The sequence below is a fragment of the Achroia grisella genome, unplaced genomic scaffold (assembly GCF_030625045.1).
Source record: "Achroia grisella isolate CSIRO2021 unplaced genomic scaffold, CSIRO_AGI_Agris_v1 utg976, whole genome shotgun sequence".
NCBI classification, from domain to species: domain Eukaryota; kingdom Metazoa; phylum Arthropoda; class Insecta; order Lepidoptera; family Pyralidae; genus Achroia; species Achroia grisella.
The window spans coordinates 687,503-700,457 of NW_026713078.1; the positions used below are offsets into that span (position 1 = coordinate 687,503).

Below are 12,955 nucleotides of genomic sequence, written 5' to 3' on the forward strand. Positions count from 1 at the left end.
CTCTTCCCCCAGTAGGTAATATATTCATTTTACGATTTTTACATAATTACATGAATAAAACAATTTATTAATTCATTTAATAACCACTTTCATAATGCTTTCATATTGCATACGTATATATATATTTATATTATGTGTGTATATATATATGGATATATATGATATATTACTATTATTATTTATGTCTATTCATTCTATCTTGCGCCATCCACCACCTTCTGTCTTTTCTCCTCTACCCAAAGGTTGTCTGGAAGAAATCGCTTTAGCGATAAGTCCGCCTTTTGTACCTAGCCTACCTTTCTGTATACTATGAATATTGTTTTTTTTTTGTATTTTTTAAGGTGCAATAAAGAGTTATAAATAAATAAATAAATAAAGAATGGTTATTTTTATATACGTACTAGCAGACCCCGTAAATGTTGTTTTGCCATATAAATTAAAATCGCAACTAAAAATTAAGGGTTGGTGGTAGAAGTTTGAAAATATACGCTTGTATGTATTTATAATGCAACATTATAAATAAACATACATAAAAAAAATTGTCCAAAAAATAAAAAAGTTAGGGTTGCACTACTCTTATCACTAAAGGGTATGAAAAATAGATAATAGCCGATTCTCAGACCTATGCATATAAAAATTTCATAATAATCGGTCAAGCCGTTTCGGAGGAGTATGGTAACTAACATTGTGACACGAGAATTTTATATATAGGTATAAGATAATAGTTGTAGATCCCAATGAAGCTTCAAACCGTACAAATAATATTGACTTATTGGTAATTAGCTCTTCACGAGACATGTCTGTCCTTGTCACACAATCTATCTTCACTTCTAATTTCATTAAAATCCGTTCAGGCGCATAGAAGGTTGCACTCAGACATAAACACACTTTCTCATATAATATACTAACAGACCCGGCCAAGCGTTGCTGTGGCTAAGATTCTTGAATAAAATAATATTACGATTATAAATTGAGATGTAAGCTATCCTATCTTTAAAATTGGATCAAATTGCACACAATGTTCAAAGCAAATTTGCAATCGGTTCAGTATTTTAGGAGTCCATCGCGGATAAACAACGTGACATGTAATTTTTATATGTAAATAAAGATATGCATAGTACTACACTAGTCCCAGCTTCACACGGATGCATTACAAATCTTTCATTTTCTCGGCTTGTACACGCATGTATTATGCAAATAAATGTTCCTCTTGAATCACTCTATCTATTGCTGAAAACTGCATTAAAATCCGTTGCGTAATTTAAAAGATATAAACGAACAGACAGCGATGACGACTATGTTTTATACTGTGTAAAATATAGATACATACTAAAATTATACATGGGAAATCGTTATGGTATGATTTAGTACGTAATTCTGCTCATTTTTAATACAAATCGTTATCTTTTCATTATTAATTATTTCAACGAGTTTAATAACCCTGTACAATTAACACAGCGCCATCTATTCCCACGGTATAGAATCCCAATAGAATGTCATAAAATGTATGTATAATATACTTATGTCTTATCAGTTATCATTTTATTTCAATAAAAATGGAAAAAAATATTTTTCAGAGAAAGCTGAACGAAATATATTTTGTTAAAAAAATAAAAACCGATTTACAATAATAAGAAACATGTTACAGTACATACACTAGAAATGTATAAATAAGAATATGTACATATTTGTATATATATAAATATGATGTATTGTATATGTATATAAATATAATTTATGTGTAAAATTAGAATTATTATAATAGTGAGAATTGTGCTAGGCACAATTCTCACACACATCTAGTCCCAAAATAGTCAGGTTTGTACCTTGTTTTTGTAAATACAAACATAATATACATAGAAAACACCCAGATACAAAGAAACATACTCATGCGAGGAATAAACCCGCGACCAGCGTAGGTAAAGCGGTGTGCTAAACTGCTGGACCATCGAGCCCATTTCACACATTTATTGGGTAGTAGCTGAACCCGCGACTTCGTCCGCGTGGAATTTAACTTTATTTTTCAAAAATAAAAGTAGCCATGTTACTCCTTATTACATCAGCTACCTGCCAATAAAAGCCCCGTCAAAATCGGTCCAGCCATTTCAGAGATTAGCCGGAACAAACAGACAAAAATTATAAAACTACATACATATTCTCAAATACTTACACTAATGTTGAATGCGAAATTTATTCAGCAAATAAAGTGTAGGTATTGATAAATGGAAACCTTGGTGAAGTGCAAACATTGAGTGACAAAAATGGTCACAATGTCGACATAACATAGAACACGTTGTTTCACTGTAATTAAGTGAATGACTGATTATAACGAGTACGTAGATTAAAGTATATACTATGTTGGTATCGTACGAGCTTTATTGATAAAGAAACATTACTATACCCGGGTAGAAAGGGTCAATATTTGAAACCTCCATTTTATGCTGGATATTATGTTGCCGTATAATCTTATACGTGCTTACATAGATTAAATAATATAATAAACACATTACTACTATAAAAACATTACTATACACGGGTAGAAAGGGGCAATAATATTTTAAACAAAAAAATTATTGTATACTAGAATTAAGAGAATTACTGATTATATCAAGTACCTAAACGGGCAACATTGAGGAATGTAATATGTTGGTATTATCTAAATAAAGAAACATAACTTTACCCGAGTAGACCAGGGTCAATATTTTTTTAACCCAATTAAAAAAATAGTTTACTGTAATTAAGTGAATGACTAATTATAACGATTGTGTACATATGTAGATTAAAATATATGATATGTTGGTATCATATATACAAAGAAACATTACTATACCCGAGTAGACCAGGGTCAGTAATTACCGGACAAAAAAACTAATGAAGTAAATAATAAGGGAGAGACCGATGCCAGTAGACGTAGACGGGCAATATAATATGTTATTATCATACGTACTTTATTGATAAAGAAACATTACTTTACCCGGGTAGATCAGGGATTCAGGGTCAATAATTATTGAAACAAAAAAAGTAGTTTAGTGTAACGAGTACGTAGGTTAAAGTATATAATATCTTGGTATCATACGAGCTTTATTGATAAAGAAACATTACTATACCCGGGTAAAAAGGGTCAATAATATTTGTAACAAAAAAAGTAGTTTACTGTAACGAGTACGTAGGTTAAAGTATATAATATGTAGGTATCATACGAGCTTTATTGATAAAGAAACATTACTTTACCCGGGTAGACCAGGGTCAATAATTATTGAAATAAAAAATATAGTTTACTGTAACGAGTACGTAGATTAAAGTATATAATATGTAGGTATCATACGAGCTTTATTGATAAAGAAACATTACTATACCCGGGTAGACCAGGGTCAACAAATATTGAAATAAAAAAAATAGTTTACTGTAACGAGTACGTAGATTAAAGTATATAATATGCTGGTATCATACGAGCTTTATTGATAAAGAAACATTACTATACCCGGGTAGACCAGGGTTAATTATTTTTAAACTTGTAAAAGGTTATAAAAACAAGTCTATGGTCAATTCCGTCGCTACAAAGATGTGCTTAAACGTCACACGTGAAATTGATTCCTGAAAAAAAAAAACAACAAACAAATAATCATATTTAAGAATACAAACATTTGTATTCATGAGTAATTGTATCTAGAAGCTTTCTATGAATATTATATATGTTTTTACAAAAAAATATATTCATTTATTTATATCAGTTGTCTAGTAATAACACAAGCTCTGTTTAGCTTGGAACTAGATGGCGTTGTGTATGTGTCCAGGGCTATTATTATTATAAATTAATATTTATTAAAATCGAGTGCATTTTATTTTATTTACTTATTCAAAACTTTTTAATAAAACACACTGTTATTATGTATGAATGATTGTTTTAGTTTACTTTCATACTTACAAATTATGACCACTTATAAATCATCTATTCTCGGAATATTTTATAATAATATTTAGACATTATTTGAAATAACGCCAGATAGCGTTGTTTGAATAAGATTATAGGAGTGACAAGGTGCAAATTGATAAAATTACGATTTCTTTAAAATAATATATAATTGTAATAATAACATATATATATATATAAATACGTGAAGCAAGCGTTAACCAAAATTGCGCGGACGGAGTATGAAGTTTCGCACACATTATAGATTACTAGCTGTCCCGGCAAACGTTATTTCCCTTAAAATAAAAAAAATTAGGGGTGGACTACCCCTAACATTTAGGGAGATGACAAATAGATGTTGGCCGATTCTCAGACCTACTCAATACGCTCACAAAATTTCATGAGAATCGGTCAAGCCGTTTCGGAGGAGTATGGGAACGAAAACTGTGACACGAGAATTTTATATATGTATAAGATTAGCTAACCCACGCAACTTCGCCTGCGTTTCAATTCCCCACCTTTTCAATATTTTCCATTGCAGCTCCGCTCCTATTGATCGTAGCGTAATGTTATATAGCTTAAAGCCTTCCTCGACTAATGGACTATCCAACAGAAAAATAAATTTTCAATTTGCACCAGTAGTTCCTGAGATTGGCGCGTTCAAACAAACAAACTCCTCCGCTTTATAATACATATATATTGTTATAGATGAATGCAGAATGCTAATTTTTTTTTTTAAGTATGCATAAAAATACATTAAATCAATAAAAAAAATCTTTACATACACTACCTATTGGACACACACACTCGGTCCATGACAGTAGAACCTTATTAATGTTCAAACTTATAATTTAAACTAACTACTCGCCCCGGTTTCGCACGGGTGTACATGTATTATATGTATAAACCTTCCTCTCGATGACTCTGGAATCACTCTATCTATTAAAAACCGCTTCAAAATCCGTTGAGTAGTTTTAAAGATTTAACCATACATAGGGACGGACAGACAGCGACAGCGACTTTGTTTTATATATTTAGACAGACTGGCCGCGACTATGTACTCGTGGTTAAAAAACTATCGCGATTATCTTTTAATTTTACCCGTATTTGCAACATTTTTCACTGATGCTTCGCTCCTATTGATCGTAATGTAATGTTATATAACTTAAAGCCTTCCTCGACAAATGGACTATCCAACACAAAAAGAATTTTTCAATTCGAACGAGCAGTTTCTGAAATTAACGCGTTCAAACAAACAAATAATAATATAATTACTGTAGATTAATTATGGTCCAATTTCGACCACAGGGCGAAGACTAGTAAAAATAATTTCAAAACTATATGTTATGCAACAAGAACTTTACATTAGGAACAGAATAAAAACAAACAAGTCGAACTGAATGTCTCTCCCGTTTGAAGTTTGCATTTGGTGAGTTTTAATTTATTTCTAATACCAACTGGTTGATTCGCCAGACTACGGCCGCCGAGCGGCAAACAAAAGGCCATTCTGTAATTTTCCTATCTATAAGCATCGTCTATAGATCTCCAGACTGGTTTAGATCGTCGTCACACACACACTCTTTGAAATTGCTATACTATTGAAAATATATGAAAAAAGGTGATACAAGATGTGAATTTATTTAAACACTAGCTGTTCCCGCGACTTTGTCCACGTGGAATTTAACTTTGCTTTTCAAAAATAAAAGTAATCTAAATTAGTCCTTATTACATCAGCTACCTGCCAAAAAAGTCCCGTCAAAATCGATCCAGCCATTTCAGAGATCAGCCGGAACAAACAGACAGACAGACAAAAAATATAAAAAATGTTATTTTGGTATATGTACCGTATTTATATTCATAGGCATGTAGTAAAAAACGGTTATTTCAATATTACAAACAGACACTCCAATTTTATTTATAAGTATGTATAAGTATTTGTATAGATAAGAAAGAAGGAAACGTGTGTGTTGCTCTATTAAATAAATCTTCTTGAGGATTACATTTTTAACACTTTGTGAATACGAACTGTCAAATAGCAAAATTTACATAAGTAAATAAATAGTAGTTACTTATATAACAAAATAAATTGTAATAATCTAAGTACCTACGAATAGTATATATTTATTCTACAGCTTAAACGGAACATTTCAGCCAAGAAGAATGATCAATAAACTTGCCTAATGCACTTTCAACCTACAAACTGTTGCTGTAACCAGGTCATTAGAAGTGTTGTATTCAGGGTTCAGATACCTGTTGATGACTGTTTGATAACAAGAGTAGCGGGAATCGAATTTCACAAATCATCACCAATTTTGGTTAAAATTAACGAGAGAGTAAACAAAAAGTGCTAAAAGAAACCGGAGGGAAACTAAAAGGAATCAGTGGAATCTAAAGTTTCTTCGAGAGAATTCGGACTTACAATTAATTGTAAGTCCGAAATTTCTGACATGCAGAGAAAAATATTTGGTCTTGTGATACATTTCTGGTGAATTTGCAAGATGGGGTAACTAACCTAACTAACATTCGGGAGGGGAAAGGGATTGTTAATAATGTGGACTGATGACCCCACTGCTAGCAATGTATCATGTCAGGTCGACCTCCACGCGGTTCCCCCTGGAAACCATTGCGATAAATTCCTGGTGAATTTGTCACGTTGGGCTAATTGACCTGACCTCGTGTTCATCTTATTACTCCACTGGTGCCCCGCCAGCGTAAACCGTTAACGTAGGCGGGTGCACCATTCCATTATCATCCACTAAAAAAAAAACCTTACGTTCGTCTTATTATACTGCACTGGTGACCCGCCAGCGCAAAACCATTAGCGCAGACGAGTATACCATTCCACTATTACCCATTAAAAAAGATGGCAATGCTATTTAATAGTAACACGAGGTGGAAATTACAGATAAAAAAATTTTTACGGTAGTATCGTGAAGCCTATTCTTACTGCCACCAAGTTTGCCTTTTAGGTTATATATTTTTATGTACAGAACAATAAAATTACTGAAATGGCGATGCATGAAGAACGTGTCCTACAACGCTGATGTAACGTAGCTAGTAATGATATTAGTGCTGGTCATGTCTATAAATGGTGGGTACCACTTTCTATTACGAGGTCTTTAACTTATTTGCCGTTTGACGTCGTACAAATAAAAGCAAAAAAAAAACATAAACAAACACTGCGTCTGATGTAGAAGTAGTCTAGTATCTATGACTTCTGTCATAGGAAACGGGCACAGTATACTACTGTGGACCCGCGGTAATCCGGCCCCTGTCTAATCCGGCCCCCCTTGTAATCCGACATTGTCTATTATTTGTTATTGAATATTACTTTGACAATATACTGCATATACATACATATATATGTATGTATATGCACCCATACATATATATATATAACATAGAATCTTACTATAAGTAGAGGACCCTTAAGCAGCACTCTATAATCCGACAAATACAATGGTCCGACACTGCCCTGCAAAACGTTTGTCGGATAACCGGGGGTCCACTGTATGTATATAATATAAAGAATCATCATTGGATCTATAATTTGTCGGATTACATGGTAAAAAAATTCGGACTATAAGGGGTCTTGGCAGTACTCTATAATCCGACAAATTCGTTAGTCCGACACTGCCCTGCAAAATGATTGTCGGACTACCGGGGGTCCACTGTATATGGTACTGGCTTGCAAACTTAACGTATTTTTTATAATTGATTCCCCTTCGATCGATCCCCCGTCTAATTCAAACAGAGATCGAAACTACAACGGCTTGAGCCGAGGTTCGAACCCGTAGCGGTGCCCTCAGACTGAAGTCGTATCCGTCAAGCGGGAGTTGGCCTTCAGCCGCTCCATAAAACTTTCCGCGGGTTTGGAGTGACACCTGCACTCGCCCTCTATCGTCCGTTGAAGCTGTAAAGACTAGGTGCGGCCAATAGCATTTGTGTAGTCCCAAAAATAAAGGTTTTTGGCTATTGCAAAGTATTGCGGCAGTGCACTGCTTTTATATAGAGGCTCTCGCCCTTTTTCAAAGTTCGCTACCTAAACCCGTCAGGGATAAGAATTGAAGGATATTCATTATGAGCGACGGTTTTTATCTTCTTAGGATATAGTGTATACTTTTCAAAGGAGATATTTCGCTTATGCATGAGTGGGCTATGGTGGGTATGGTGTTCCTCTTCTGCTTTGGGATTAAATCTGCAAATTGTAGTTTAACTGTGGCCTAATTTTTCAAAAAAAAAAAACCTAGCCTGCTTTGAGGTCGGACAGGACCACAAACTTAATAATGACGAATGTTAAGTCCTGGATAGGCAGGTAATCAGTACATCCATTATTATTCCAAATAATGGTTCAATATATATCAGCATCAGTATTATTCCAAAGCCATATAATTAATAGTAAAATATAAATGAGAAAACCTACTTAAATATTTCGTGGTAAAATTTGAAATTATTATATTCTGTAGCAACATCTGTTGGTAGATTAATTCACGTATTCCTGGAAAAGATAGGAATAAAACGTACCCACCAATTTTCCAAGAAACTCTAGTGAAATAAATCAATAAAATAAGTCGGCATGTAGTAGGTACCTCGTTTTTCACAAATTATTATAGTAGGTATCTAGATACCTACTAAAAATAATTAAAAAGGTTATTTAAAATTTCAGCTCTTGTCTATTGGACACGGAGGTATCCACTAGTATCCAGCAGAATTGACCATCGATAGGACCTGAACTGTTCATTTTAGCGTATTAATAAAATCAAAAAGATAAAATAGTTTCAGCCAATATCATTGGAACCATTTGTTAAAGCCAAGGACCTCTATTAGATCCAAGATGACCCTGCTTATCATATATTTAGGTACCTATATATACTGACTCATGTGTAAACACAAGTTTCTCTCAATAGTTTAGTACACGTTTAAACCATGCACTAATGATTAAAAATCCAGTTGTATACTCGTAAATACCAATAGTTTCATAATAAACATTCTTGTTTGATGTTTCGTGCAAACTACAAAGTATGTTTTGTTAATGCGTAAAATGTGCCTACATTTTAAAGCGAGTAAACACGTTTCAAGACTTACTTATCATACTTGATGGATTGGCCGTTCTCCTCCCAATAATGTCTAGTTTCCATATTCACTTTAAGTCAATGTAAACAAAAAAAAATGTATACCACTCTCTCACAATCACTCTGTCACAATTTAATCAACACTCCTTGAGCGGACACGATATTAGTCAATAAACTTAGGTTATGTCCTGGCAAGCCATTTCTATTAACTTTACACTGCGATTATAAATTCTTATCGTGTTTAACTGCATGTAGGACGGAACGCTTAACAGCAACAGCGTTATCAGCGCGAGAGGTTCGCGGCCGTTCTGAACGAACCTGCCACTCAGTACTGCGACCGGCCGGCGAGTCATGTGACACTTGACAGCGCGGCGGCGTCAAAATACGGCACGGGACTACGCAATATGAAAACATTTCATCAATTTCTATTAAAAATAAATATGGAAATCAAATTGGGCCGTCGATATAACGACTGCATAAATAAGTACCAAATTATTGGTACGTACGATCGGATCAATCGAACGGACGGGTCGCGAGTCGGCCTCGGGCCACGCTCGCTCGCACGTGACCGAGGTGATGTCTTTAGGTGACGTCACACGGTCGTCCCGCGCACCTCTATCCTGCGAACATATACTCGACTGTTTTCGTTAGCACGTTACGTGTGTACGTAATGTGGCTTTACGTTACTTATTGACAGAAAACATTTTAATAATATCCACTAATGAAAAGGAAAGATTTGATTTTTTGTTTGTAATAGAACAATTATTATTGTTTAAATTTAAATATTAGCCAGTTTGTGCCTCCGTCCATCCTTCAGCGATACAATTATTTAAATATTGTATTTTTTTATATAATTTACTGTGGTAGTCAGTCATTCGTTCCAAATTTAAGAGCAGCGCTCTAGTCGGTGGAGATCTTGCCACTTTTCACGACCTTCCATTATGCTCTTTAAATGTTGATACGATACGACTCCAAATTTGTCGTTGATTTGCTTGATGTGGCTTGGTCTTTTAAAAGATACAGATAGTGGTGATCCAAATACAAAAATAGTACTAACATTACTGATGTATTGGGTTTGGTGCCTGAGCCAGAAGAAGGAAGTAAATATAACCATAATGGGGTCCGTTTGTAAATTCATGAACTTTTTATTTTAACATTAAAATATGCCACACATATGTACTACTCATCTTCAACATTTCTGAAACTCAAGATAAGACACTTAAATAAATAAAACTTAAAAATAATGCTACTTCCATTTTTCCTGTATTTCAATATTTATAAAACTCGTACAGGAAAAATGGAACTGGAAATATTTTTAAGAAATTTACAATACATAAAGCCTCCACAAATAAAACAGCCGCACTTTTGCAGCCCAATTACGTAACAATTAATTACGTAAATTTTAAACCTTTATTTTAAAGGCCAAATATCCCTAAGGTTTAAAATGTAAGGCTTAATCTAAGGAAATGACAAAATAGAAATGTCGAATAACCGATACTACTAGAACGACTTATAATATCCGTAATACAAAATACACGTGGAAGTCCACGTGTACAATCGTTTATTTTTCACTAGATATATGATATGCATATGGGCGTACCCAGAGAGGAGGCAGGGGAAGGCAGTTGATCCCCTTACTTCTTAACTTACCTTCTTATCTTACCTCTTAACTTTTTTTAATGGATGATAAAGACCACCGCTCGCCGTCGACACTGAATTCATTACCATTATACTGGAACCTAAGTGGTCTCGTACAATGTAGTTTCAGAGGAGCTTCCTCCCGTGAGGTATTCTCGAAAGACTACAGCATGGGGTTTTTTAAGAAGGGTATATTATGGTTTCTTAAGGGTCGGCAACGCACACGTGACACCCCTGGTGTTTCAGGCGTTCATAGGCTGCGGTAACCTTTTACCATCAGATGGGCCGTATGTTTGTTTGTCACCTACGTAGTATAAAAATAAAAGAAAATGTCTTATTTTCATAAGTATACCTGTATCTAGTTCCCTTTAATTAATCTATTGTTCTATGACGCAGAAAGCCTACCATATAAGAGCAATCAGAAAAACACAAATCAAGACAAGGAAAGACCAGACAAAACTACTGCTTTTTTATACCACGTAGAAGCCAAACAAACATAAGCTTGTTTACGAGGTATAAAAAGAGCACCCGCGTGTACCAATAGCACACATTGGTATACGCTGGCGGGGCACCAGTGGAGGATGATAAGCATCCTCCACTGGTGCCCCGCCAGCGAATAAGCCTCATACTATTAGGTCAGGTCAATTGGGCCAACATGGTGTACATACCAGGAATTAACTACAGTAGTTATCTTACTAATATTATAAATGCGAATGTTTGTGGGTATGGATGGATAGATGGATTGATGCACAGAAAAAAGGAACATATAGTCCATTGATCTGTGAGTGGATGGATGTTTGTTACTCTTTCACGCAAACTTCTGAACGGATTTTGATGCAACTTTACAGTAATATATATACTAGCGGACTAAGCAAACGTTGTTTTGCCATATAAATTAAAATATAATAGCTATTTTATTTATATATAAAATAGCATATAATAGCTATAAATAGGGGTTAATGGTAGAAAGGTGAAAAGGGTGTATGTATGTTGTATATCAGTCAAGCCGTTTCGGAGGAGTATAGTAACATTGTGACATGAGAATTTTATATATATGGATATATATATACATGAGTGTGACTGGAACGGGAACACAGCAACTATTTTATTGAAAATCAGAATAGTAGTAATAAATGTGTATATTTCCCAAAAAAGCTCACAGCGACAAATAACAACAGTCAAAAGTGACATATAAAAACAGATATCAAAAATACAAAGTTTATAAAAAGAATGGTAGAAGCTACCAGCAACAATGAGTGTAACACAAAGACTAAAATTTAATATTAGTGCAAATAGCCATTACTCTCTAGTGACTTCACCATACTATAGACAAAGTATAAGTGACCCGATATAATTATTATCCATTCATATCATCTCAATACGCCAATAGCTCAGCCAATGTTATATTTCATTTCATCATCCTCCACAAAAGAGCCATTTTAAACCTATATAGAAGTTACACATAAACGTACATCGCCTGGACAAAGTTATGAGCAAAAGGGCAAAAGTACGTTGGAAAAAATATTTGATTCTCTTGAACCTATAGTAACAATACAAAACTGTACAGTACAGTAAGATCCCGTTTAACAATAACCTGAAATTATACCTCCCAACCGACTCTCTTCAATGTAATATTAAGTGTCTATGTTTGTATTGTTCCACTAACTAGTGTTGTCCAACTAATAATGAAAACCCTACTAATAATTGTTTGTTGTCCCTCGGGTGATACGCTGTCCTTAATTGTACAGTAATATATCGAACCCGAACAAAATTATCAAACTTTACTGAGCAAACTGAAATAAGCTACAGCTACAAATTACACGTGTCTATCAAACCATTCCATTGGCAAAAATATGTGGCGGCCACTTAGAATAACGAAGACCCCGCGGGGATACGTTCTAATAAGTTCCTGTGCTATAAAAGACTGTAAAATAATATTTTCCATAATTTTTATTAATTTATCAGATATTTAAAATTCACGAATATTTTTACAATTATAAGTCCCTATATTATTTGAATTTGTGTTTACTATAAAACCTTGACGAATATTGAAGACTCGGTGATATAAGTCTTTATACAGAAATATCTTTGCTTCCATAATTAAAAAAAAAAGTTACGTTTAGATACACCATGTTTAGAATACTAATGATGATTTATTTTTTTAATACAGCTATTATTAATCATTCTGAATAATAATTTTAAATTGGTAAAAATATTTATAGTTATCACAATTAATGTTTCATTATTCTATTATGTATTATAAAAATGAATGAATGAACATAATACAAAGCAACAACAAGACGCAATATGCAAGTGCCAAACTAGTGCCATTATG

The 12,955-nt window shown here is 33.9% G+C and overlaps 1 protein-coding gene across 1 annotated transcript in view; it reads right to left on the reverse strand.

Moving 5' to 3' along the window:
* LOC131854321 (transcription factor cwo) overlaps nt 1–9,392 on the reverse strand; it is a 44,305-nt gene extending 34,913 nt beyond the window's left edge. Inside the window, exon 1 of the mRNA XM_059205421.1 lies at nt 8,996–9,392. Coding sequence (XP_059061404.1) covers nt 8,996–9,048 — 53 coding nt within the window. The 5' untranslated portion in view covers nt 9,049–9,392. The remainder of the gene's footprint in view (nt 1–8,995) is intronic.
* Nucleotides 9,393–12,955: the final 3,563 nt, after the last annotated feature.